Here is a 27,804-nt window from a genome sequence, read left to right on the forward strand (position 1 = left end):
TGGACACCTGTGCTCCAGATATTCCCCAGTCTGGAGCTGGCAATGCTCAATAGAGTGCAGCTGGGGCAGCAGTCAAGATGCAGGCTGTGAGTCTTGAACCAGAGGAGTAGGGGGGTATTGAGAGCCTGAGTCTTGAAATGAAATCAGAAGCTGTCATGAATGGTCCCCTGGGTTTGCATTCCCCAGGCTTGCCGGCCGGCCGGCCGTGTTTGAATGCTGCTCTGATCGACCGGGCATCGCCATTCCATGGTGCCATTCACTGTCCTTTTTCTAGTTACTTTTGAGGATAAGAGGAAAGCGAACTACGAGCGAGGCAACATGGAGCTGGAGAAGCGTCGGCAGGTGCTCCTGGAGCAGCAGCAGCGAGAGGCAGAGCGCAAAGCTCAGAGAGAAAGAGAAGAAACGGAGCGGAGGGAGCGGGAGCTGCAGGAGCAGGAGCGGAAGAAGCGGCTGGAGCTGGAGAGGCAGCGGGAGAAACAGCGGGAAATGGAAAGGCAACGGGAAGAAGAGAGGAGGAAAGAAATCGAAAGGCGGGAGGTGGGCCTCTCAGAGATAACCCTTCATGTACTGCAGTTGAAAAATTCTCCTCTGCTCGTGTTTGGGGCTGCTGACACAGCTTGTTGGAGGGGACTGGCTGCTTGGTCCAGCAGGCACACAACAGGGGTTTGTTTTTGCCCTGGCTTTGACTTTAAGTTTGAGAGTCCAATACTAGGGGAAAGGCAGGGCGGGAACAGCTGCTGAGCGGGCTGTCGCTGAAACTGTTCACCTTCTACCTTTTCCAGAGTAATCATTCTTGATTTGTGGTAAAGCTAGTGTTTTGTTATACCTATAGTAACAACAGAAGAATCAGCCCAACTGGACAGGGCCCCCTGGGACAGGAGCAAAAAGGGGAGGGAAACTCCATTCAGAAGCCTTGCCAGCACCCCTCAAGACTGGGTGCAAAACGCACCACGCCCCTTTCCTCCTGCGATTTCAGTTGGCCGGAGAAAACGGCTCGCCCTGTTCAGTGCCTTTGCAACCACACAGGAGTGTTTTGGCACCTTGGGGACAGAGAAATGTCTATGCTGCCTTTTGTGGACTTCAGCCCTCTTCCTCAGAGGCAACAGTTCTGTTTTTGCCACAGTGGAGGAACATTGTCAATATTTATTTTATTTATTTATTTATTCGATTTGGTAAACCGCCCTACCCCCAAAGGGCTCAATAGACATCTGTCTTTCTGGAAGTAGACAATAGACATCTATCTTTCTGAAAGTAGATGAACATTGTCAATAGTCGACAATACATTGTCAATAGTCTTTTATTTAATGTCGTGTTGACTGGAAGTACAGGAGATTATCCATTTTTTGTACTTATAATAGTCACATAGAAGTATATTGGACAAAATGCAAATACATGTGCAAGTGAAACATCAGGAGAAAATGCTACTGGAACACAGCCATACAGCCCGGAAACCCCACAGCACCCCAGTGATTCTGGCCGTGAAAGCCTTCGACAGTACATGTATACATCACTACTCCAAACAATAGATGTTTAGTGTTTGTTTGTTTGTTTGTTTTAATCTTCAGGCAGCAAAACAAGAACTTGAGCGCCAGCGGCGTCTGGAGTGGGAAAGAATTAAGCGTCAGGATCTTCTTAATCAACGTAATCGAGAACAAGAAGAAATTGTTAAGCTGACCTCTAAGAAAAAGAGCCTTAATCTTGAACTGGATGCGCTGGTGAGTCACTGGACGTGTTGCGTTGCTGAGTAGCGCCTTGAAATGGCTGGAATGTTTTCTGGCAGGGCAGAGGCTTCCATTCTGGCTTCTAGGAATGACCTACTGTTTTCTCCCATTTTTCTTTTCAGCATATTTGTATTTTTTCTTGGTTAATTCCACTTCTGGCAGCACCAGAGCCTGCACAAGCTCTGCTCCCCAGGGTCCTCAGAAGCTCAGCCAGAATTGCTGGGGGGATGTCCTGTATTTTGTGCAGCTGATCTGTCACATCAGTGACAAGACTCCATGTTCAGTGGTTTCTTTATTATGAAACCGCATCAGGGAAAAGCCTTCAGACTTCCATTGCCAGAACTGAAGTTTAAGCGCCAAAACACCTTTTCATTGTCCCTCCCCCTCGCCATGCCCCTCCATGTCACACAACAGTAACGTGCCAGTGCCGTACCAGGCCTAAATGGCACCCGGGGGCAGGACCGCCGCCTCACGCCCCCCCCACCCCTGGCCTGGCTTCCCACACCCCACTTACAGGAGCCAGCAAGGAGGGTGGGGCTTGGACAGGCAGCTTAAACAGGCGCCACGCCCCCCCGAGCCCTGGGGAGGGCAGGACTCGGGCACCCTCCCACATGACTAAACAGCATCAGTGGCATAGCACCAAGAGGGCGGGGGGTGTGCGATGCACCTGGCGGGCGGGGGCATATCAGGGGTGCAGGGCACACACGTGCCCGGGCGCAGTTCCCCCTCGCTCCAGCCCTGAACTGCATGCTCCCAGGGATATGGGATACCCCATGTCCTCATTAGTGGTTTGCCACTGCACTGTGGACACCTGTTCCCAAAGGGGGTGGGCCCACCCCCAGTCCCACGGCCCACAGGCAGCATGGGAGAGGGAGGAGGGGAGGAGGAGCCCACATCCCAGGCAAAGTAAACGATGAAAAGGGGAGCAGTTTTTGTAAAGGGGAAAAAAACCCTCACTTCTTGCTCACAAAGTACTTGCCCAAATCACCACATTTTTGGAAGCTGGCTTTTGCTTGCTGGAAGGCATTTGATTTTCAGCACTCAACCTGGATTTTGACTGGTTTGATTCTTTTTCCTGGTTGTTTCCTTTTAACTTCCTTCATGATACGGGGAAGGTCAGGAGACTAGATGGACATGAAGGAATAGAGTAGGGATAGCGATTGTCTAATACATATTGGAAAAAGGCTTTAGAATGATATGGAGAGCTGTACCCCCCCAACCCCCCCCCCCCCACTACAGAATGACAAGCACCAGCAGATCTCTGGGAGGCTGCAAGACGTTCGAAACAGGAAGCACATTCAGAAGACTGAGCTAGATGCTTTGGACAAGAAATGTGACGTGGGAATTATGGAAATCAAGCAGCTGCAGCAAGAGCTTCAGGTATGTCAGAAGCAGGTGGTTGGGTCAGTTCAAACAGATGAGGGACAAAATGAGAAAAGCGATTCTGGGTTTTTTGATTGATATTCTGCATGTCAAAGGCAGTTCTTCAGGGGAAGCCTCCATGTTCAGAGGCAGTCTACCTCTGAATTCCAGGGCCAGGAGGAAACATCAGCAGAAGGTCTCAGCCTCTGTGCCCCATTGTTGGATCTCCAGAGGAACTGCTGGCCCCCGTGTGAGACAGGGTGCTGGGCTGGATGGACCCTCACAGACACGTCTGATTCTCCAGGGCAGTTCTGGTCTTCCATACATTCCATAATTCCCCCCTCACAGACACACCTCCACATACTTGGAGTAAACTTTACTATTATTTAAATTTTATATACCAGTTAAATACTCTCTCCCTTGCATTTTGCCACATTTGACCTTGTAATGGGAAATGTGGAGGGGGGTCATTATGAGGGTTGGTTGATTCTGTATTTTTAGGAGAGTTAGGGTGGGGGAGGAAGAGGGTCTTTGAAATAGTTTTATGATGGTTTTAAGATTGTTTTATGGTGTTTTATGATTGTACCCTGCCCAGGGACTTTAATAATTGGGTGGGAAATAAGTACACAGATGAATAAATAAAAATAAGTAATAACCACACAGCACCCAAAAAATAAGTAATAATTTAATACATTGGTGATGAAGATATTCAATGAATATTTTCCCAAGAAGACCTGAGTGAGTGAAACAAATCACAAAAGGCAGGTCTCATATAAAGTGTTTAAGCGGTCAGCCAAGTTCTTTTGCATTTTAATAGGATTCTTTTTTCCTGTCAAGTCACAGCTGACTTCTGGGCCCCCCACAGGGTCTTCAAGGCAAGAGATATTCAGAGGGGTTTGGCCATTGCCTGCCTCCATGGCACGAAAGGGGTTCAATCAATGATTTTTAAAAATGCATCTTAAGTGCCATCAAGTCACAGCTGACTTATGATGACACCTGAAGAAATTTTCAAGGCGAGAGATGAACAGGGGGGTTTGGCCATTGTCAGCCTCTTCATAGTGACCCTGGAACTGGGCATAAGAACATAAGAAATAGCCTGCTGGATCAGACCAGAGTCCATCTAGTCCAGCTCTGCTACCAAGAGGTCTAACACCAGGAATTTTGCCTTTTGGGAGCTCCACCATCGCCGGATGGGAAAGCAATGGCCTTCTGCTGCGGCTGTTGCTCCCGAGCACCTGGACTGTTAAGGCATTTGCAATCTCAGATCAAGGAGGATCAAGATTGGTAGCCATAAATCGACTTCTCCTTTGGAGAACTGGGTTTGATTTTCCACTCCTCCACCTTAGTGGCGGAGGCTTATTTGGTGAACAGGATGTGTTTCCAGAATCCAACATTCCTGCTGGGCGACCTTGGGCTAGTCAGAGCTCTCTCAACCCCACCTACCTCACACGATGTCTGTTGTGGGGGAGAGGAAGGGAAAGGAGCTTGTGAGCCACCTTGACTCCTTACAGGAGCGAAAGGTGGAGTCCAAATCCAAATTCTTATAAAGAAAAAGACCCAGGACTTCCTTGGTGGTAGGCCATACAAATAGTAATCAGGTCTGACTCTTCTTAGCTTCTGAGATCTGAAAAGATCAGGCTAGCCAGGTCAGGGCCAAATCTATAGTAGCCAGAACAAATTTCAGGAGCCATGTTGAAATTAGCTGAAAATCATTACTGGTGGACTAATGTTATGAAAAGCATGTCTCAGGTGTGTCAGTTGTCTTCTGTTTTTATATTGAACAGCATTTCTTTTGAAATTTGAAAAACGTAGTCCCATCCACCCCCGCTCACACAGTTGTCATATAAAATGAATTGTCATATAAAATGAATCGTCCCAGCCAATTTTAAGCATTCCTATACATAATGCCACATAAAAATGATGTGAATACCTTTCAAAACGATGCTTCTCTTCTTGGCAGGAATATCAGAACAATCTGCTTCTCCTAATTCCAGAAAAACAGCAACTAAGTGAGAGGATAAATCACGTGCACCTGGGCAACTCGCCGAGTAAGTACCTTGAAGAAAATGATCTTCTGTCTTCTCTCAGCTTCTGGCTCAGAGTGCAATGAAGAACTATAAAACTTCCTAAGACAACAGAAAGGGACAATAGGGGACAGGAAAAGGCAGATCTGCTGAACACCTTCTTTGCCTCTGTCTTCTCCCAAAAAGAAAACTTTGCTCAACCAGGGGAAAATGGAACAGAAGACGCAGTAGGGGAAAATTCAGCACGGAATAAATAAAGAGGTAGTGCAGGAGTACCTGGCTACTTTAAATGAATTCAGGGCCTGGTGAACTATATCCGAGGGTATTAAAAGAACTGGCAGAAGCAATCTCAGAATAACTTGCAATAATCTTTGAGAATTCCCAGAGAACAGGAGACGACTCAGCAGACTGAATGTTATCCTCATCTTCAAAAAGGGGGAAAAAGAGGACCCAAACGATTGGCCCCCAGCCTGACATCAGTACCAGGAAAGATTCTAAAGCAGATCATTAAACAGTCTGTAAGTGCTTAGAAGGGGATGTTGTGATCACTAAAAGTCAGTGTGACTTTTTCAAAAACAAGTCATGCTGGACTAATCTGATCTCTTTTTTTGATAAAGTGACAAGTTTGGTAGACAAAGGGAATGCTTTACTTCAGTGAAACCTTTGACAAAGTCCCCTATGACATTCTTGCAAACAAGTAAAAATGGACTAGACAAGGCTACTTTTAGATGGATTTGTAATTGGTTGACTGACTGAACCCAAAGGGTGCTAACCAATGGCTCCTCTTCATCTTGGAGAGAAGTGGCTAGTGGGGGTGACACAGGGTTCTGTCCCAGGCCCAGTGCTATTCAATATGTTTACCAATGACGGATTATGGAATAGAGGGCATGCTAATCAGACCCCCAGAACTGCCTTTCAGTGAACCACAGGGGCTCCAGTGGGAAGAAGTCGAAAGATGTGTCCCAAAGATGAAGCGTCACATGCCATCCTTTGCATCTCTCCCAGAGTGGGTGGGATAGAGTTTTCGGGACTGGTGAAATATTTTCAGCTTGCATCAATGGCAGTGCAAACTGGAGCCAGATCATGAATTGTCATGTTCACAGTAGGAGGTGCCCAAACACACCAGTGTTTGGTGATATCATGAGTTCCAACCTGCAGTGGGCTGAATTCTCTGCATGGCATCTCTGGGCAATCAATCCTAGCTTCCAGTCCTGGTTCCTTCACACTAAAAGGGGAATAACACTGACTGACTGTGTGAGTCAGGCCAAGTCATGAATCACAGCGGCTGTGCAAGTGGGGGGCGGGGGGGCAGGGTGGAAATTAAACAAAGACATTTGTCAGTCAAGATCTGTATCCAGTGTTTGGTCTTTCTCCTACAGACACAGAACTTAACTCGCTGCAGAAGAAGTCTTCGGAAAAGGAGGAATTGTGTCAAAGATTTAGGGAACAGCTAGATGCCCTCGAGAAAGAAACGGCTTCTAAGCTCTCTGAAATGGACAGTTTTAATGCCCAGCTCAAGGTACAATTTCACTGCAGCCTGGGAACTGTGAGGCAGGACGCTGTCGGGTTGTCTGCTCTGCCTGGGAAAGGTTTTTCCCCTTTCATTCAGATCTGTGTCTGAACTCTTAATTTCATTCTCAGTGTTCATAATGTGCCACTAAGCTGAGAAATTGAAGTTAGTGAGCTGCTCCTGTCAGCATTTTGTGGTTTCTGTTCTCCCCCCTCCCCCCCCCCCCCCCCCCCCCCCCCCCCCCCCCCCCCCCCCCCCCCCCCCCCCCCCCCCCCCCCCCCCCCCACCACCATGGCCCCCCCGCCCCCCACCGCCCCCCCCCCCCTCCCCCCCCCCCCCCCCTCCCCCCCCCCCCCCACCCCCCCCCCCCCCCACCCCCCCCCCCCCCCACCCCCCCCCCCCCCCACCCCCCCCCCCCCCCACCCCCCCCCCCCCCCACCCCCCCCCCCCCCCACCCCCCCCCCCCCCCACCCCCCCCCCCCCCCACCCCCCCCCCCCCCCACCCCCCCCCCCCCCCACCCCCCCCCCCCCCCACCCCCCCCCCCCCCCACCCCCCCCCCCCCCCACCCCCCCCCCCCCCCACCCCCCCCCCCCCCCACCCCCCCCCCCCCCCACCCCCCCCCCCCCCCACCCCCCCCCCCCCCCACCCCCCCCCCCCCCCACCCCCCCCCCCCCCCACCCCCCCCCCCCCCCACCCCCCCCCCCCCCCACCCCCCCCCCCCCCCACCCCCCCCCCCCCCCACCCCCCCCCCCCCCCACCCCCCCCCCCCCCCACCCCCCCCCCCCCCCACCCCCCCCCCCCCCCACCCCCCCCCCCCCCCACCCCCCCCCCCCCCCACCCCCCCCCCCCCCCACCCCCCCCCCCCCCCACCCCCCCCCCCCCCCACCCCCCCCCCCCCCCACCCCCCCCCCCCCCCACCCCCCCCCCCCCCCACCCCCCCCCCCCCCCACCCCCCCCCCCCCCCACCCCCCCCCCCCCCCACCCCCCCCCCCCCCCACCCCCCCCCCCCCCCACCCCCCCCCCCCCCCACCCCCCCCCCCCCCCACCCCCCCCCCCCCCCACCCCCCCCCCCCCCCACCCCCCCCCCCCCCCACCCCCCCCCCCCCCCACCCCCCCCCCCCCCCACCCCCCCCCCCCCCCACCCCCCCCCCCCCCCACCCCCCCCCCCCCCCACCCCCCCCCCCCCCCACCCCCCCCCCCCCCCACCCCCCCCCCCCCCCACCCCCCCCCCCCCCCACCCCCCCCCCCCCCCACCCCCCCCCCCCCCCACCCCCCCCCCCCCCCACCCCCCCCCCCCCCCACCCCCCCCCCCCCCCACCCCCCCCCCCCCCCACCCCCCCCCCCCCCCACCCCCCCCCCCCCCCACCCCCCCCCCCCCCCACCCCCCCCCCCCCCCACCCCCCCCCCCCCCCACCCCCCCCCCCCCCCACCCCCCCCCCCCCCCACCCCCCCCCCCCCCCACCCCCCCCCCCCCCCACCCCCCCCCCCCCCCACCCCCCCCCCCCCCCACCCCCCCCCCCCCCCACCCCCCCCCCCCCCCACCCCCCCCCCCCCCCACCCCCCCCCCCCCCCACCCCCCCCCCCCCCCACCCCCCCCCCCCCCCACCCCCCCCCCCCCCCACCCCCCCCCCCCCCCACCCCCCCCCCCCCCCACCCCCCCCCCCCCCCACCCCCCCCCCCCCCCACCCCCCCCCCCCCCCACCCCCCCCCCCCCCCACCCCCCCCCCCCCCCACCCCCCCCCCCCCCCACCCCCCCCCCCCCCCACCCCCCCCCCCCCCCACCCCCCCCCCCCCCCACCCCCCCCCCCCCCCACCCCCCCCCCCCCCCACCCCCCCCCCCCCCCACCCCCCCCCCCCCCCACCCCCCCCCCCCCCCACCCCCCCCCCCCCCCACCCCCCCCCCCCCCCACCCCCCCCCCCCCCCACCCCCCCCCCCCCCCACCCCCCCCCCCCCCCACCCCCCCCCCCCCCCACCCCCCCCCCCCCCCACCCCCCCCCCCCCCCACCCCCCCCCCCCCCCACCCCCCCCCCCCCCCACCCCCCCCCCCCCCCACCCCCCCCCCCCCCCACCCCCCCCCCCCCCCACCCCCCCCCCCCCCCACCCCCCCCCCCCCCCACCCCCCCCCCCCCCCACCCCCCCCCCCCCCCACCCCCCCCCCCCCCCACCCCCCCCCCCCCCCACCCCCCCCCCCCCCCACCCCCCCCCCCCCCCACCCCCCCCCCCCCCCACCCCCCCCCCCCCCCACCCCCCCCCCCCCCCACCCCCCCCCCCCCCCACCCCCCCCCCCCCCCACCCCCCCCCCCCCCCACCCCCCCCCCCCCCCACCCCCCCCCCCCCCCACCCCCCCCCCCCCCCACCCCCCCCCCCCCCCACCCCCCCCCCCCCCCACCCCCCCCCCCCCCCACCCCCCCCCCCCCCCACCCCCCCCCCCCCCCACCCCCCCCCCCCCCCACCCCCCCCCCCCCCCACCCCCCCCCCCCCCCACCCCCCCCCCCCCCCACCCCCCCCCCCCCCCACCCCCCCCCCCCCCCACCCCCCCCCCCCCCCACCCCCCCCCCCCCCCACCCCCCCCCCCCCCCACCCCCCCCCCCCCCCACCCCCCCCCCCCCCCACCCCCCCCCCCCCCCACCCCCCCCCCCCCCCACCCCCCCCCCCCCCCACCCCCCCCCCCCCCCACCCCCCCCCCCCCCCACCCCCCCCCCCCCCCACCCCCCCCCCCCCCCACCCCCCCCCCCCCCCACCCCCCCCCCCCCCCACCCCCCCCCCCCCCCACCCCCCCCCCCCCCCACCCCCCCCCCCCCCCACCCCCCCCCCCCCCCACCCCCCCCCCCCCCCACCCCCCCCCCCCCCCACCCCCCCCCCCCCCCACCCCCCCCCCCCCCCACCCCCCCCCCCCCCCACCCCCCCCCCCCCCCACCCCCCCCCCCCCCCACCCCCCCCCCCCCCCACCCCCCCCCCCCCCCACCCCCCCCCCCCCCCACCCCCCCCCCCCCCCACCCCCCCCCCCCCCCACCCCCCCCCCCCCCCACCCCCCCCCCCCCCCACCCCCCCCCCCCCCCACCCCCCCCCCCCCCCACCCCCCCCCCCCCCCACCCCCCCCCCCCCCCACCCCCCCCCCCCCCCACCCCCCCCCCCCCCCACCCCCCCCCCCCCCCACCCCCCCCCCCCCCCACCCCCCCCCCCCCCCACCCCCCCCCCCCCCCACCCCCCCCCCCCCCCACCCCCCCCCCCCCCCACCCCCCCCCCCCCCCACCCCCCCCCCCCCCCACCCCCCCCCCCCCCCACCCCCCCCCCCCCCCACCCCCCCCCCCCCCCACCCCCCCCCCCCCCCACCCCCCCCCCCCCCCACCCCCCCCCCCCCCCACCCCCCCCCCCCCCCACCCCCCCCCCCCCCCACCCCCCCCCCCCCCCACCCCCCCCCCCCCCCACCCCCCCCCCCCCCCACCCCCCCCCCCCCCCACCCCCCCCCCCCCCCACCCCCCCCCCCCCCCACCCCCCCCCCCCCCCACCCCCCCCCCCCCCCACCCCCCCCCCCCCCCACCCCCCCCCCCCCCCACCCCCCCCCCCCCCCACCCCCCCCCCCCCCCACCCCCCCCCCCCCCCACCCCCCCCCCCCCCCACCCCCCCCCCCCCCCACCCCCCCCCCCCCCCACCCCCCCCCCCCCCCACCCCCCCCCCCCCCCACCCCCCCCCCCCCCCACCCCCCCCCCCCCCCACCCCCCCCCCCCCCCACCCCCCCCCCCCCCCACCCCCCCCCCCCCCCACCCCCCCCCCCCCCCACCCCCCCCCCCCCCCACCCCCCCCCCCCCCCACCCCCCCCCCCCCCCACCCCCCCCCCCCCCCACCCCCCCCCCCCCCCACCCCCCCCCCCCCCCACCCCCCCCCCCCCCCACCCCCCCCCCCCCCCACCCCCCCCCCCCCCCACCCCCCCCCCCCCCCACCCCCCCCCCCCCCCACCCCCCCCCCCCCCCACCCCCCCCCCCCCCCACCCCCCCCCCCCCCCACCCCCCCCCCCCCCCACCCCCCCCCCCCCCCACCCCCCCCCCCCCCCACCCCCCCCCCCCCCCACCCCCCCCCCCCCCCACCCCCCCCCCCCCCCACCCCCCCCCCCCCCCACCCCCCCCCCCCCCCACCCCCCCCCCCCCCCACCCCCCCCCCCCCCCACCCCCCCCCCCCCCCACCCCCCCCCCCCCCCACCCCCCCCCCCCCCCACCCCCCCCCCCCCCCACCCCCCCCCCCCCCCACCCCCCCCCCCCCCCACCCCCCCCCCCCCCCACCCCCCCCCCCCCCCACCCCCCCCCCCCCCCACCCCCCCCCCCCCCCACCCCCCCCCCCCCCCACCCCCCCCCCCCCCCACCCCCCCCCCCCCCCACCCCCCCCCCCCCCCACCCCCCCCCCCCCCCACCCCCCCCCCCCCCCACCCCCCCCCCCCCCCACCCCCCCCCCCCCCCACCCCCCCCCCCCCCCACCCCCCCCCCCCCCCACCCCCCCCCCCCCCCACCCCCCCCCCCCCCCACCCCCCCCCCCCCCCACCCCCCCCCCCCCCCACCCCCCCCCCCCCCCACCCCCCCCCCCCCCCACCCCCCCCCCCCCCCACCCCCCCCCCCCCCCACCCCCCCCCCCCCCCACCCCCCCCCCCCCCCACCCCCCCCCCCCCCCACCCCCCCCCCCCCCCACCCCCCCCCCCCCCCACCCCCCCCCCCCCCCACCCCCCCCCCCCCCCACCCCCCCCCCCCCCCACCCCCCCCCCCCCCCACCCCCCCCCCCCCCCACCCCCCCCCCCCCCCACCCCCCCCCCCCCCCACCCCCCCCCCCCCCCACCCCCCCCCCCCCCCACCCCCCCCCCCCCCCACCCCCCCCCCCCCCCACCCCCCCCCCCCCCCACCCCCCCCCCCCCCCACCCCCCCCCCCCCCCACCCCCCCCCCCCCCCACCCCCCCCCCCCCCCACCCCCCCCCCCCCCCACCCCCCCCCCCCCCCACCCCCCCCCCCCCCCACCCCCCCCCCCCCCCACCCCCCCCCCCCCCCACCCCCCCCCCCCCCCACCCCCCCCCCCCCCCACCCCCCCCCCCCCCCACCCCCCCCCCCCCCCACCCCCCCCCCCCCCCACCCCCCCCCCCCCCCACCCCCCCCCCCCCCCACCCCCCCCCCCCCCCACCCCCCCCCCCCCCCACCCCCCCCCCCCCCCACCCCCCCCCCCCCCCACCCCCCCCCCCCCCCACCCCCCCCCCCCCCCACCCCCCCCCCCCCCCACCCCCCCCCCCCCCCACCCCCCCCCCCCCCCACCCCCCCCCCCCCCCACCCCCCCCCCCCCCCACCCCCCCCCCCCCCCACCCCCCCCCCCCCCCACCCCCCCCCCCCCCCACCCCCCCCCCCCCCCACCCCCCCCCCCCCCCACCCCCCCCCCCCCCCACCCCCCCCCCCCCCCACCCCCCCCCCCCCCCACCCCCCCCCCCCCCCACCCCCCCCCCCCCCCACCCCCCCCCCCCCCCACCCCCCCCCCCCCCCACCCCCCCCCCCCCCCACCCCCCCCCCCCCCCACCCCCCCCCCCCCCCACCCCCCCCCCCCCCCACCCCCCCCCCCCCCCACCCCCCCCCCCCCCCACCCCCCCCCCCCCCCACCCCCCCCCCCCCCCACCCCCCCCCCCCCCCACCCCCCCCCCCCCCCACCCCCCCCCCCCCCCACCCCCCCCCCCCCCCACCCCCCCCCCCCCCCACCCCCCCCCCCCCCCACCCCCCCCCCCCCCCACCCCCCCCCCCCCCCACCCCCCCCCCCCCCCACCCCCCCCCCCCCCCACCCCCCCCCCCCCCCACCCCCCCCCCCCCCCACCCCCCCCCCCCCCCACCCCCCCCCCCCCCCACCCCCCCCCCCCCCCACCCCCCCCCCCCCCCACCCCCCCCCCCCCCCACCCCCCCCCCCCCCCACCCCCCCCCCCCCCCACCCCCCCCCCCCCCCACCCCCCCCCCCCCCCACCCCCCCCCCCCCCCACCCCCCCCCCCCCCCACCCCCCCCCCCCCCCACCCCCCCCCCCCCCCACCCCCCCCCCCCCCCACCCCCCCCCCCCCCCACCCCCCCCCCCCCCCACCCCCCCCCCCCCCCACCCCCCCCCCCCCCCACCCCCCCCCCCCCCCACCCCCCCCCCCCCCCACCCCCCCCCCCCCCCACCCCCCCCCCCCCCCACCCCCCCCCCCCCCCACCCCCCCCCCCCCCCACCCCCCCCCCCCCCCACCCCCCCCCCCCCCCACCCCCCCCCCCCCCCACCCCCCCCCCCCCCCACCCCCCCCCCCCCCCACCCCCCCCCCCCCCCACCCCCCCCCCCCCCCACCCCCCCCCCCCCCCACCCCCCCCCCCCCCCACCCCCCCCCCCCCCCACCCCCCCCCCCCCCCACCCCCCCCCCCCCCCACCCCCCCCCCCCCCCACCCCCCCCCCCCCCCACCCCCCCCCCCCCCCACCCCCCCCCCCCCCCACCCCCCCCCCCCCCCACCCCCCCCCCCCCCCACCCCCCCCCCCCCCCACCCCCCCCCCCCCCCACCCCCCCCCCCCCCCACCCCCCCCCCCCCCCACCCCCCCCCCCCCCCACCCCCCCCCCCCCCCACCCCCCCCCCCCCCCACCCCCCCCCCCCCCCACCCCCCCCCCCCCCCACCCCCCCCCCCCCCCACCCCCCCCCCCCCCCACCCCCCCCCCCCCCCACCCCCCCCCCCCCCCACCCCCCCCCCCCCCCACCCCCCCCCCCCCCCACCCCCCCCCCCCCCCACCCCCCCCCCCCCCCACCCCCCCCCCCCCCCACCCCCCCCCCCCCCCACCCCCCCCCCCCCCCACCCCCCCCCCCCCCCACCCCCCCCCCCCCCCACCCCCCCCCCCCCCCACCCCCCCCCCCCCCCACCCCCCCCCCCCCCCACCCCCCCCCCCCCCCACCCCCCCCCCCCCCCACCCCCCCCCCCCCCCACCCCCCCCCCCCCCCACCCCCCCCCCCCCCCACCCCCCCCCCCCCCCACCCCCCCCCCCCCCCACCCCCCCCCCCCCCCACCCCCCCCCCCCCCCACCCCCCCCCCCCCCCACCCCCCCCCCCCCCCACCCCCCCCCCCCCCCACCCCCCCCCCCCCCCACCCCCCCCCCCCCCCACCCCCCCCCCCCCCCACCCCCCCCCCCCCCCACCCCCCCCCCCCCCCACCCCCCCCCCCCCCCACCCCCCCCCCCCCCCACCCCCCCCCCCCCCCACCCCCCCCCCCCCCCACCCCCCCCCCCCCCCACCCCCCCCCCCCCCCACCCCCCCCCCCCCCCACCCCCCCCCCCCCCCACCCCCCCCCCCCCCCACCCCCCCCCCCCCCCACCCCCCCCCCCCCCCACCCCCCCCCCCCCCCACCCCCCCCCCCCCCCACCCCCCCCCCCCCCCACCCCCCCCCCCCCCCACCCCCCCCCCCCCCCACCCCCCCCCCCCCCCACCCCCCCCCCCCCCCACCCCCCCCCCCCCCCACCCCCCCCCCCCCCCACCCCCCCCCCCCCCCACCCCCCCCCCCCCCCACCCCCCCCCCCCCCCACCCCCCCCCCCCCCCACCCCCCCCCCCCCCCACCCCCCCCCCCCCCCACCCCCCCCCCCCCCCACCCCCCCCCCCCCCCACCCCCCCCCCCCCCCACCCCCCCCCCCCCCCACCCCCCCCCCCCCCCACCCCCCCCCCCCCCCACCCCCCCCCCCCCCCACCCCCCCCCCCCCCCACCCCCCCCCCCCCCCACCCCCCCCCCCCCCCACCCCCCCCCCCCCCCACCCCCCCCCCCCCCCACCCCCCCCCCCCCCCACCCCCCCCCCCCCCCACCCCCCCCCCCCCCCACCCCCCCCCCCCCCCACCCCCCCCCCCCCCCACCCCCCCCCCCCCCCACCCCCCCCCCCCCCCACCCCCCCCCCCCCCCACCCCCCCCCCCCCCCACCCCCCCCCCCCCCCACCCCCCCCCCCCCCCACCCCCCCCCCCCCCCACCCCCCCCCCCCCCCACCCCCCCCCCCCCCCACCCCCCCCCCCCCCCACCCCCCCCCCCCCCCACCCCCCCCCCCCCCCACCCCCCCCCCCCCCCACCCCCCCCCCCCCCCACCCCCCCCCCCCCCCACCCCCCCCCCCCCCCACCCCCCCCCCCCCCCACCCCCCCCCCCCCCCACCCCCCCCCCCCCCCACCCCCCCCCCCCCCCACCCCCCCCCCCCCCCACCCCCCCCCCCCCCCACCCCCCCCCCCCCCCACCCCCCCCCCCCCCCACCCCCCCCCCCCCCCACCCCCCCCCCCCCCCACCCCCCCCCCCCCCCACCCCCCCCCCCCCCCACCCCCCCCCCCCCCCACCCCCCCCCCCCCCCACCCCCCCCCCCCCCCACCCCCCCCCCCCCCCACCCCCCCCCCCCCCCACCCCCCCCCCCCCCCACCCCCCCCCCCCCCCACCCCCCCCCCCCCCCACCCCCCCCCCCCCCCACCCCCCCCCCCCCCCACCCCCCCCCCCCCCCACCCCCCCCCCCCCCCACCCCCCCCCCCCCCCACCCCCCCCCCCCCCCACCCCCCCCCCCCCCCACCCCCCCCCCCCCCCACCCCCCCCCCCCCCCACCCCCCCCCCCCCCCACCCCCCCCCCCCCCCACCCCCCCCCCCCCCCACCCCCCCCCCCCCCCACCCCCCCCCCCCCCCACCCCCCCCCCCCCCCACCCCCCCCCCCCCCCACCCCCCCCCCCCCCCACCCCCCCCCCCCCCCACCCCCCCCCCCCCCCACCCCCCCCCCCCCCCACCCCCCCCCCCCCCCACCCCCCCCCCCCCCCACCCCCCCCCCCCCCCACCCCCCCCCCCCCCCACCCCCCCCCCCCCCCACCCCCCCCCCCCCCCACCCCCCCCCCCCCCCACCCCCCCCCCCCCCCACCCCCCCCCCCCCCCACCCCCCCCCCCCCCCACCCCCCCCCCCCCCCACCCCCCCCCCCCCCCACCCCCCCCCCCCCCCACCCCCCCCCCCCCCCACCCCCCCCCCCCCCCACCCCCCCCCCCCCCCACCCCCCCCCCCCCCCACCCCCCCCCCCCCCCACCCCCCCCCCCCCCCACCCCCCCCCCCCCCCACCCCCCCCCCCCCCCACCCCCCCCCCCCCCCACCCCCCCCCCCCCCCACCCCCCCCCCCCCCCACCCCCCCCCCCCCCCACCCCCCCCCCCCCCCACCCCCCCCCCCCCCCACCCCCCCCCCCCCCCACCCCCCCCCCCCCCCACCCCCCCCCCCCCCCACCCCCCCCCCCCCCCACCCCCCCCCCCCCCCACCCCCCCCCCCCCCCACCCCCCCCCCCCCCCACCCCCCCCCCCCCCCACCCCCCCCCCCCCCCACCCCCCCCCCCCCCCACCCCCCCCCCCCCCCACCCCCCCCCCCCCCCACCCCCCCCCCCCCCCACCCCCCCCCCCCCCCACCCCCCCCCCCCCCCACCCCCCCCCCCCCCCACCCCCCCCCCCCCCCACCCCCCCCCCCCCCCACCCCCCCCCCCCCCCACCCCCCCCCCCCCCCACCCCCCCCCCCCCCCACCCCCCCCCCCCCCCACCCCCCCCCCCCCCCACCCCCCCCCCCCCCCACCCCCCCCCCCCCCCACCCCCCCCCCCCCCCACCCCCCCCCCCCCCCACCCCCCCCCCCCCCCACCCCCCCCCCCCCCCACCCCCCCCCCCCCCCACCCCCCCCCCCCCCCACCCCCCCCCCCCCCCACCCCCCCCCCCCCCCACCCCCCCCCCCCCCCACCCCCCCCCCCCCCCACCCCCCCCCCCCCCCACCCCCCCCCCCCCCCACCCCCCCCCCCCCCCACCCCCCCCCCCCCCCACCCCCCCCCCCCCCCACCCCCCCCCCCCCCCACCCCCCCCCCCCCCCACCCCCCCCCCCCCCCACCCCCCCCCCCCCCCACCCCCCCCCCCCCCCACCCCCCCCCCCCCCCACCCCCCCCCCCCCCCACCCCCCCCCCCCCCCACCCCCCCCCCCCCCCACCCCCCCCCCCCCCCACCCCCCCCCCCCCCCACCCCCCCCCCCCCCCACCCCCCCCCCCCCCCACCCCCCCCCCCCCCCACCCCCCCCCCCCCCCACCCCCCCCCCCCCCCACCCCCCCCCCCCCCCACCCCCCCCCCCCCCCACCCCCCCCCCCCCCCACCCCCCCCCCCCCCCACCCCCCCCCCCCCCCACCCCCCCCCCCCCCCACCCCCCCCCCCCCCCACCCCCCCCCCCCCCCACCCCCCCCCCCCCCCACCCCCCCCCCCCCCCACCCCCCCCCCCCCCCACCCCCCCCCCCCCCCACCCCCCCCCCCCCCCACCCCCCCCCCCCCCCACCCCCCCCCCCCCCCACCCCCCCCCCCCCCCACCCCCCCCCCCCCCCACCCCCCCCCCCCCCCACCCCCCCCCCCCCCCACCCCCCCCCCCCCCCACCCCCCCCCCCCCCCACCCCCCCCCCCCCCCACCCCCCCCCCCCCCCACCCCCCCCCCCCCCCACCCCCCCCCCCCCCCACCCCCCCCCCCCCCCACCCCCCCCCCCCCCCACCCCCCCCCCCCCCCACCCCCCCCCCCCCCCACCCCCCCCCCCCCCCACCCCCCCCCCCCCCCACCCCCCCCCCCCCCCACCCCCCCCCCCCCCCACCCCCCCCCCCCCCCACCCCCCCCCCCCCCCACCCCCCCCCCCCCCCACCCCCCCCCCCCCCCACCCCCCCCCCCCCCCACCCCCCCCCCCCCCCACCCCCCCCCCCCCCCACCCCCCCCCCCCCCCACCCCCCCCCCCCCCCACCCCCCCCCCCCCCCACCCCCCCCCCCCCCCACCCCCCCCCCCCCCCACCCCCCCCCCCCCCCACCCCCCCCCCCCCCCACCCCCCCCCCCCCCCACCCCCCCCCCCCCCCACCCCCCCCCCCCCCCACCCCCCCCCCCCCCCACCCCCCCCCCCCCCCACCCCCCCCCCCCCCCACCCCCCCCCCCCCCCACCCCCCCCCCCCCCCACCCCCCCCCCCCCCCACCCCCCCCCCCCCCCACCCCCCCCCCCCCCCACCCCCCCCCCCCCCCACCCCCCCCCCCCCCCACCCCCCCCCCCCCCCACCCCCCCCCCCCCCCACCCCCCCCCCCCCCCACCCCCCCCCCCCCCCACCCCCCCCCCCCCCCACCCCCCCCCCCCCCCACCCCCCCCCCCCCCCACCCCCCCCCCCCCCCACCCCCCCCCCCCCCCACCCCCCCCCCCCCCCACCCCCCCCCCCCCCCACCCCCCCCCCCCCCCACCCCCCCCCCCCCCCACCCCCCCCCCCCCCCACCCCCCCCCCCCCCCACCCCCCCCCCCCCCCACCCCCCCCCCCCCCCACCCCCCCCCCCCCCCACCCCCCCCCCCCCCCACCCCCCCCCCCCCCCACCCCCCCCCCCCCCCACCCCCCCCCCCCCCCACCCCCCCCCCCCCCCACCCCCCCCCCCCCCCACCCCCCCCCCCCCCCACCCCCCCCCCCCCCCACCCCCCCCCCCCCCCACCCCCCCCCCCCCCCACCCCCCCCCCCCCCCACCCCCCCCCCCCCCCACCCCCCCCCCCCCCCACCCCCCCCCCCCCCCACCCCCCCCCCCCCCCACCCCCCCCCCCCCCCACCCCCCCCCCCCCCCACCCCCCCCCCCCCCCACCCCCCCCCCCCCCCACCCCCCCCCCCCCCCACCCCCCCCCCCCCCCACCCCCCCCCCCCCCCACCCCCCCCCCCCCCCACCCCCCCCCCCCCCCACCCCCCCCCCCCCCCACCCCCCCCCCCCCCCACCCCCCCCCCCCCCCACCCCCCCCCCCCCCCACCCCCCCCCCCCCCCACCCCCCCCCCCCCCCACCCCCCCCCCCCCCCACCCCCCCCCCCCCCCACCCCCCCCCCCCCCCACCCCCCCCCCCCCCCACCCCCCCCCCCCCCCACCCCCCCCCCCCCCCACCCCCCCCCCCCCCCACCCCCCCCCCCCCCCACCCCCCCCCCCCCCCACCCCCCCCCCCCCCCACCCCCCCCCCCCCCCACCCCCCCCCCCCCCCACCCCCCCCCCCCCCCACCCCCCCCCCCCCCCACCCCCCCCCCCCCCCACCCCCCCCCCCCCCCACCCCCCCCCCCCCCCACCCCCCCCCCCCCCCACCCCCCCCCCCCCCCACCCCCCCCCCCCCCCACCCCCCCCCCCCCCCACCCCCCCCCCCCCCCACCCCCCCCCCCCCCCACCCCCCCCCCCCCCCACCCCCCCCCCCCCCCACCCCCCCCCCCCCCCACCCCCCCCCCCCCCCACCCCCCCCCCCCCCCACCCCCCCCCCCCCCCACCCCCCCCCCCCCCCACCCCCCCCCCCCCCCACCCCCCCCCCCCCCCACCCCCCCCCCCCCCCACCCCCCCCCCCCCCCACCCCCCCCCCCCCCCACCCCCCCCCCCCCCCACCCCCCCCCCCCCCCACCCCCCCCCCCCCCCACCCCCCCCCCCCCCCACCCCCCCCCCCCCCCACCCCCCCCCCCCCCCACCCCCCCCCCCCCCCACCCCCCCCCCCCCCCACCCCCCCCCCCCCCCACCCCCCCCCCCCCCCACCCCCCCCCCCCCCCACCCCCCCCCCCCCCCACCCCCCCCCCCCCCCACCCCCCCCCCCCCCCACCCCCCCCCCCCCCCACCCCCCCCCCCCCCCACCCCCCCCCCCCCCCACCCCCCCCCCCCCCCACCCCCCCCCCCCCCCACCCCCCCCCCCCCCCACCCCCCCCCCCCCCCACCCCCCCCCCCCCCCACCCCCCCCCCCCCCCACCCCCCCCCCCCCCCACCCCCCCCCCCCCCCACCCCCCCCCCCCCCCACCCCCCCCCCCCCCCACCCCCCCCCCCCCCCACCCCCCCCCCCCCCCACCCCCCCCCCCCCCCACCCCCCCCCCCCCCCACCCCCCCCCCCCCCCACCCCCCCCCCCCCCCACCCCCCCCCCCCCCCACCCCCCCCCCCCCCCACCCCCCCCCCCCCCCACCCCCCCCCCCCCCCACCCCCCCCCCCCCCCACCCCCCCCCCCCCCCACCCCCCCCCCCCCCCACCCCCCCCCCCCCCCACCCCCCCCCCCCCCCACCCCCCCCCCCCCCCACCCCCCCCCCCCCCCACCCCCCCCCCCCCCCACCCCCCCCCCCCCCCACCCCCCCCCCCCCCCACCCCCCCCCCCCCCCACCCCCCCCCCCCCCCACCCCCCCCCCCCCCCACCCCCCCCCCCCCCCACCCCCCCCCCCCCCCACCCCCCCCCCCCCCCACCCCCCCCCCCCCCCACCCCCCCCCCCCCCCACCCCCCCCCCCCCCCACCCCCCCCCCCCCCCACCCCCCCCCCCCCCCACCCCCCCCCCCCCCCACCCCCCCCCCCCCCCACCCCCCCCCCCCCCCACCCCCCCCCCCCCCCACCCCCCCCCCCCCCCACCCCCCCCCCCCCCCACCCCCCCCCCCCCCCACCCCCCCCCCCCCCCACCCCCCCCCCCCCCCACCCCCCCCCCCCCCCACCCCCCCCCCCCCCCACCCCCCCCCCCCCCCACCCCCCCCCCCCCCCACCCCCCCCCCCCCCCACCCCCCCCCCCCCCCACCCCCCCCCCCCCCCACCCCCCCCCCCCCCCACCCCCCCCCCCCCCCACCCCCCCCCCCCCCCACCCCCCCCCCCCCCCACCCCCCCCCCCCCCCACCCCCCCCCCCCCCCACCCCCCCCCCCCCCCACCCCCCCCCCCCCCCACCCCCCCCCCCCCCCACCCCCCCCCCCCCCCACCCCCCCCCCCCCCCACCCCCCCCCCCCCCCACCCCCCCCCCCCCCCACCCCCCCCCCCCCCCACCCCCCCCCCCCCCCACCCCCCCCCCCCCCCACCCCCCCCCCCCCCCACCCCCCCCCCCCCCCACCCCCCCCCCCCCCCACCCCCCCCCCCCCCCACCCCCCCCCCCCCCCACCCCCCCCCCCCCCCACCCCCCCCCCCCCCCACCCCCCCCCCCCCCCACCCCCCCCCCCCCCCACCCCCCCCCCCCCCCACCCCCCCCCCCCCCCACCCCCCCCCCCCCCCACCCCCCCCCCCCCCCACCCCCCCCCCCCCCCACCCCCCCCCCCCCCCACCCCCCCCCCCCCCCACCCCCCCCCCCCCCCACCCCCCCCCCCCCCCACCCCCCCCCCCCCCCACCCCCCCCCCCCCCCACCCCCCCCCCCCCCCACCCCCCCCCCCCCCCACCCCCCCCCCCCCCCACCCCCCCCCCCCCCCACCCCCCCCCCCCCCCACCCCCCCCCCCCCCCACCCCCCCCCCCCCCCACCCCCCCCCCCCCCCACCCCCCCCCCCCCCCACCCCCCCCCCCCCCCACCCCCCCCCCCCCCCACCCCCCCCCCCCCCCACCCCCCCCCCCCCCCACCCCCCCCCCCCCCCACCCCCCCCCCCCCCCACCCCCCCCCCCCCCCACCCCCCCCCCCCCCCACCCCCCCCCCCCCCCACCCCCCCCCCCCCCCACCCCCCCCCCCCCCCACCCCCCCCCCCCCCCACCCCCCCCCCCCCCCACCCCCCCCCCCCCCCACCCCCCCCCCCCCCCACCCCCCCCCCCCCCCACCCCCCCCCCCCCCCACCCCCCCCCCCCCCCACCCCCCCCCCCCCCCACCCCCCCCCCCCCCCACCCCCCCCCCCCCCCACCCCCCCCCCCCCCCACCCCCCCCCCCCCCCACCCCCCCCCCCCCCCACCCCCCCCCCCCCCCACCCCCCCCCCCCCCCACCCCCCCCCCCCCCCACCCCCCCCCCCCCCCACCCCCCCCCCCCCCCACCCCCCCCCCCCCCCACCCCCCCCCCCCCCCACCCCCCCCCCCCCCCACCCCCCCCCCCCCCCACCCCCCCCCCCCCCCACCCCCCCCCCCCCCCACCCCCCCCCCCCCCCACCCCCCCCCCCCCCCACCCCCCCCCCCCCCCACCCCCCCCCCCCCCCACCCCCCCCCCCCCCCACCCCCCCCCCCCCCCACCCCCCCCCCCCCCCACCCCCCCCCCCCCCCACCCCCCCCCCCCCCCACCCCCCCCCCCCCCCACCCCCCCCCCCCCCCACCCCCCCCCCCCCCCACCCCCCCCCCCCCCCACCCCCCCCCCCCCCCACCCCCCCCCCCCCCCACCCCCCCCCCCCCCCACCCCCCCCCCCCCCCACCCCCCCCCCCCCCCACCCCCCCCCCCCCCCACCCCCCCCCCCCCCCACCCCCCCCCCCCCCCACCCCCCCCCCCCCCCACCCCCCCCCCCCCCCACCCCCCCCCCCCCCAGAGTAAAAGAGCATACGGGCTTACGCTCATCACCGGAACCGGAACCCTTCTTCGCAATAATAGCTTTTCCTCGGACCAGGAGAGAGTGTTTGAGATTGGCACCCAGTTTCGGGGAGAGGCTGCTAATTGGCTTGTGGGACTAGTAGAGGAAGATGTGCCAGAACTCTATAACCTAGAACAGTTCCTGCTGGACCTATGACAGAGGTTCGAGGACCCTTTAGCGGAGTAGAAGGCTCGGGGTGAACTACAGTGCCTATGGCAAGGGAACCGCTCGGTCAACAAGTTCGCCACTGTCTTCCGCAGGCTAGCCAGCCGCTTGCATGGGTGGCCCAAGTTGGTCCTGGTCCAGCTCTTCAAGGATACTCTTCACCCCAAGGTACTACAATGGGCCCTGATCCACGGCAACCCTGAGACGTTGATGGAATGGATCAGATGGGCAGCTCAGATCCGGCAAGTGGAGCAGTCGGAAGACTGGTGGAACTGCGCCCAACGCCAGCCGCTCCGGACACCAGAGAAGGTCATGGACAATGAGAAGAGACAAGAGGGGCCCTCCGAATCCACTCGCACCCGCTGTTGCCGCTTGGGCCTGTGCCTGCACTGTGGAGAAGGCGGCCGCCTCATCACGTCTTGCCCTGGTCATCACACCCCAGCAGCTGCTTCTGGACCCAAGGGTCCACAGCGCCCGGGAACCCCCACGAAAGGTTCCCAACGGTCCCACCCTGCCACAGCTGGAGCTGCCCTTAACCTGGCTGCCCGAGCTGGGGACTGGAGTGACTCTGAGGCGTTGGACGCCCGGGACTACAGTGCACCAGTGGGAAACAATGACCACCTGGCTTAAAGAGCGCCGGTGGACAGGTCATCCCTACAGGCGCCAAGGAGTGGGTGAGTGCTTTCTCCACTGATCCCATAGTCATAGCGGTCACTCTCTCCCTCCCAGGGTCTCAGACCCAGACCCGTGTCGAGGCCCTCATTGACTCAGGTTGCTCGAGGTGCCTGATCCACCCTGATTTGGTGGCGGTATTAGAACTTGGACTTGTTAAACTGAAACAGCCGCTCTGGTTTGAGCAGATGAACGGTACTGTACTGGGGGGGCCCTTTCCACCCACAAGTCGGAGCCGGTGGTCGTACCATTTGCGGGGCACAGTGAGCAATGGCAGTTTGTAGTGGCCAAGTTGGGCAGCTACCCCCTAGTACTAGGCATACCCTGGTTAGCTCACCACGACCTGGACATTGGGTGGTCGGAACATGTCATTCGCCTCCCCACCCCTCCCGGTGGGGCCCTGCCAGAGCCCGTGGCTCCTCCCCCTGCCCTTTTCAGTGACAGTGGTCAGCTTTTGGCGGGTTCCTTGATGGTGCCACAGTCTTGCGCCTCCGCCCTCCTGGGGCCCTACCATGATCTCGCTAAGGCCTTTGACGAGGCAGAGTGCGACCGCCTGCCACCCCACCACAACACCGACTGCTCAATCGAACTGGTCCTGGGGGCCCAACTTCCCAAGCGAGCTGGCAGCGCTGCGGGAATTGGTCGACAAGAACTTGGCAAGAGGCTTCATTAGAACTTCCAAGTCTCACAATGGGCCCCCTCTCCTTTTCCACAAGAAGAAGGACGGCTCCCTCTGCCTCTGTATGGACTACATAGGCCTGAATGCTGTGTCCCTGAACAATAAATACCCCCTTCCCTTGATCAAAAACTTGTTGGGACACCTCTCCAACTGCAAGGTGTTCGCCAAACTGGATTTGCAGGAGGCGTATTTTCAGATCTGCATTGCTGAGGGACAGGAACACCTCACTGCTTTCAATATCCTTCTAGGCCAGTTTGAGTACCTCGTTATGCCATTTGGCCTCAGCGGGGCCCCCGGGGTGTTCCTGAACATCATCAACGAGGTCCTCCATGACCTGCTGTTTAAGGGAGTTGTTGTTTATTTAGACGATGTGTTGATCTATTCTGAGAACGTCCAGGCGCACATCAAACTGGTTCAGGAGGTGCTGTGGCGCCTCATATGACACGAACTCTATGCAAAGCTTTCTAAATGTGAGTTCCACCAGGAATAGGTAGACTTTTTGGGCTACTGCGTCTCGGGGCGGAGGGTTGAGATGGACCCGAGCAAGGTTCAGGCTGTTGTAGACTGGCCAGCCCCACGCACACGCAGGCAACTACAGTCCTTTTGGGGGTTTGCGAACTTCTACAGGGACTTCATCCCTGACTTTGCCAGGGTCGTCCTTCCCCTCACTGACCTGAATGGGATTATGGAACAGTTCCTGCGGTGCTACGTTAACCAGCACAACAATAATTGGGCTGACCTACTCCCCTTTGCCGAATTCGTATACAACAATGCTGTTCATAATAGTGCCAGGCAGAGTCCCTTCAGGGTGGTGTATGGCCAGGACAATAACCCGTTTCCCCTAGAGGGTGCTGCAGGAGTGGATTGCGTCTCTACGCACCACCTGGTGGATTGTACAGGACTCATTGGCTAAAGCCAAGGCGGATTACAAACGTTTCGCAGACCACAAACGCTGACCAATTGTTTATGCAGTGGGCGATCGGGCGTATCTTTCCACCAAAAACTTACGGGGGGCTCCCAGGGACCAGGAAACTGGGTGCCAAGTTTATCAGGCCCTTTTGCATCTCCCGTGTGGTCAATCCGGTAGCTGTAGCACTTGACCTTCCAAATAACTTTAAGTTTGTTCACCATGTCTTTCACATTAGCCTGTTAAAGAAAGCTGCCCCTCAGGACCCTTGGCATTCCGACCTCCCCCCCCCCCCCCCCCCTCCCGGCTGAGCTGTATGAGGTGAATGGTGAATTGCACCGGGAAATTAGCGGCATTGTTGCACAGTGGTCGGTTGCAGTATTTGGTCCAGTGGAAGGACCTCTCCTCTGGGTTCAACGAGTGGGTGGCCAGCCGTCATGTGTCAGCTCCACGCCTTGTCCGGGCGTTTCACCGTGCCCATCGGGACAGGCCAGGTGGAGGGGGGCCTTAGAGGGAGCGGGATGTCAGGACTGCAACTTCCAACATGCACTGGTTCCCGCCTTTTCCCAAAAAGTGCAGGAAAACAAACTGAGAAGCTACATTCCACCAGAGCTTCAGAGCCAATGGGAGACCAGGAGATGGGAGGAGGGGAAGAGTTGATTGGTTGCTGTCTGTTTTTGTAAATAGTTTAAATACTGGAACTAAGGACAAGAATCCTCAGTCCCAGCACCCTGTAGTTAGGGTAACATCTATATATATAAAAAGCTAACAGTGTTTTTGTTGATGATAGTATACCTCAGTAACTGCTGGGCCAATTCCTCTGAAAATTCCCAGCCACTATAGTCAGCCAGGTGAGAATGTTTTTAGATGTTCACATACCTGAAATTTCACACCTGGCCCAGGTAAAACGCCTTTTTCCTGGCGCTCCATGGTGAAGGACATGCAACTGCCTGTGTGTTACTGTCACCCTTAGAATGTTCGTGCAGCTTAGAATGTTCGCTCAGATGGTCAGATATGAGCAGTGAAAACAGTACATAGGCAGTAACTCGAGTGGAAGTGAAACACATACACACACATGCACACGAGGGAGAGGGAAGGGAGGGAGGGGTGGCATGCAAGGGAAGAGAGGGAGGGAGAGGAAAGGGACAGAGGGGGAGGCATGCAAGGGAAGAGAAGTGAGAGAGGGGAGACAGTGAGGGGTGGCATGCAAGAGAAGGGAGAGGGGGGCCCAGCATCTTGATATGACCCACCCACCCTAGCGGAGGGAAAGGGAAGGGAAGGAGGGGGAGGGGTGGCATGTAAGGGAAGAGAAGTGAGGGAGGGAAGAGAGTAAGGGGCAACATGCAAGGGACAGGAGGAAGGGGCCAGGCACCCTAGATTCCCTGAATATTGTGGTTACAGTTAAGAAAAACAGGCACGCATTACTCAGGAGTAAGCTCAGTACAGCAACCATGACATACTTTGAATGGCTGCATCGCGCCCCTCAGAGGGTTTCCTCAGAAGCGACACCCATTGCCACCAACCAAACTTACTCCCAGGTAAAGGATCATGACCAGCCAGCCTAGATGTGTGGGAGGTGTGCCTTTCCAAGGAATGCGGGCACACACATCACTGACATCGCACAGTATCAGGCTGTGTGTTTGCATGAGCACGTACTGCTGGCCTCTGCAACTGATTTGCTGCTACTGTTCCTTTCCCATTTCACCACAATAAGCCACAGCAATGCTTGGCCGGGCCCCTCTAGTAAATCAATAAAGTTCCTTTTAAAAAGTTAGCTTTGTCTGAGTGTGTTCAGCCTTACAAAAAGAACACATCCTATACAAGACTGTTTATGCTCCAGCGGCATTTCTGTCCTCACAACCAGCCACATGGATTGTCAGTCATTTGCTGGCAGCCATAGAGTTCCCTGCAGTTCCTAGAGTGGTTTTCTCAGGAAGTGACAAAACATCTTTGCGCAGATGCAGTTTTTAAAACTTCATTTCCCCGCTGCCAACCACCCACTGGAATCGTGGCCCGCAACGTGAGCGAGGGACCAGGAGATCTCCTGCCCTCAGCAGATAACTGACATCCCAAAAGCTGCAGTGGGCACACAGAAAAAATCAGCACATGTTTTGGAGGCAATCATGTGCATATCAACATTGCTATTAATGCAGTCCTTAGCTCAGACTTTCCAAGTTACAGGGAGAGAATAAGACTTACCTTGAGTATCTGTTTAATAATCTGTACAAATGCTTGCTTTTCTGTGAAAGCACAGGAAGGTTTGTTTCATTTATGATGTTCCCCTATCTTTTCTTTAAGAAAAGCAAAACGAGAAAAGGAAAACTTGTGGCAAGAGAATATTCGGAGGGAGGAAGAAGAGAGAAGAAAGCGACTGCAGGAAGAACGGTTGCAGGAAAAAATCCACGAGGAGAAGCAGAAAGCGGGCGAGGCCGTTGCCCAAGAGGAGGAAGCCCAGCCGCAAAAACCAGCGGAGGAAAAGAAGACCCGGCCAGCGGAGATGCTCAGAGGGGCCCAACTGCAGAGGCAGAAGCAGCAGGAAGAGGAGAGGAAGAGGCAGGAGCAAATCTCCAAAGAGGCTGAGGAGAGACGCAAACAGGCGGATGAAGAGAAGCGGAGGAAAGATACAGCAAACCTGCAAGAGTCCGAGAAACCCATTTCTCAGCTCTGCTTAAATGAAAAATTTGCAGGCCTCCTGAAACAGGCGGAGAGTCGAAACCTGAAGTTGACATTGAAGAATGAAGGTATCCTTATGCTTTTTGAAAAGACATTTTCCTGTGTAACTTGGTCGCTGCCTACATAGTAACTTTTGGTTCTTCCTGTTAATCAGTAGATGCCATGTGCTTGAAATCTGTGCTTCAGTGCTTTTTATTGGTGTTGGGTTACCCCCGTTTTACAATAGTTTGATCAGGAAGGTCTTCTAGTGTCCTTCATGCAAACCCTGAGTTGCTGCATTTTGTGTTTTGGAGAGAATACACAGGATGAAAAGTCTCTAATGAGTTCTCCCTTGACTTGAGAGCTAGTGTTTTGCAGCGATTAAGGGTGGTGAACTCTAATTTGGAGAAACAGATTTGGAAAACAAACTCTCCTCCACATGAGTGGTGGACTCTAACCTTGTGAACCAGGTTCGTTTCCCCACTCCTCCCCAAAAAGACTGCTGGATGTCCTTGGTCACAGTTCTGTTGAGAACTCTCTCAGCCCCACCTCCCTCACAAGGTGTCTGATGTGGGGAGAGGAAAAGAAGGGGTTTGTAAGCCCCTTGGAAACTCCTTCCAGTGCAGAAAAAGGGGGTATAAAATCCAATTCTTCTTCTTCTCCTCCTCAGGTGGTCCTGCGAGTCTCTCTGATTCTAGGAAATCAGTTGCCTTTGTGACCTACAGAGCTTTATACACCTTTGAAGCTAGAAATCATGATGAGATGAGTTTCAGTGCTGGAGATATAATTCAGGTGAGAAGTACAATTTAAATACCATTGTCTTGAGTGTAAAGGTAAAGCTAATCCCC

At 73.3% G+C, this 27,804-nt stretch overlaps 1 protein-coding gene across 1 annotated transcript in view; it reads left to right on the top strand.

The window, feature by feature from the left end:
* Nucleotides 1–27,804, top strand: part of ITSN2 (intersectin 2) — a 169,870-nt gene that overhangs the window by 73,225 nt on the left and 68,841 nt on the right. The window contains exons 12-22 of the mRNA XM_048506528.1: nt 275–537; nt 1,566–1,715; nt 2,961–3,101; nt 5,044–5,131; nt 6,487–6,722; nt 22,215–22,649; nt 22,784–22,981; nt 23,261–23,818; nt 24,370–24,480; nt 26,580–27,045; nt 27,627–27,748. Coding sequence (XP_048362485.1) covers nt 275–537; nt 1,566–1,715; nt 2,961–3,101; nt 5,044–5,131; nt 6,487–6,722; nt 22,215–22,649; nt 22,784–22,981; nt 23,261–23,818; nt 24,370–24,480; nt 26,580–27,045; nt 27,627–27,748 — 2,768 coding nt within the window. The remainder of the gene's footprint in view (nt 1–274; nt 538–1,565; nt 1,716–2,960; nt 3,102–5,043; nt 5,132–6,486; nt 6,723–22,214; nt 22,650–22,783; nt 22,982–23,260; nt 23,819–24,369; nt 24,481–26,579; nt 27,046–27,626; nt 27,749–27,804) is intronic.

The sequence above is a fragment of the Sphaerodactylus townsendi genome, linkage group LG01 (assembly GCF_021028975.2).
Source record: "Sphaerodactylus townsendi isolate TG3544 linkage group LG01, MPM_Stown_v2.3, whole genome shotgun sequence".
In the NCBI taxonomy this organism is placed as follows: Eukaryota; Metazoa; Chordata; class Lepidosauria; order Squamata; family Sphaerodactylidae; genus Sphaerodactylus; species Sphaerodactylus townsendi.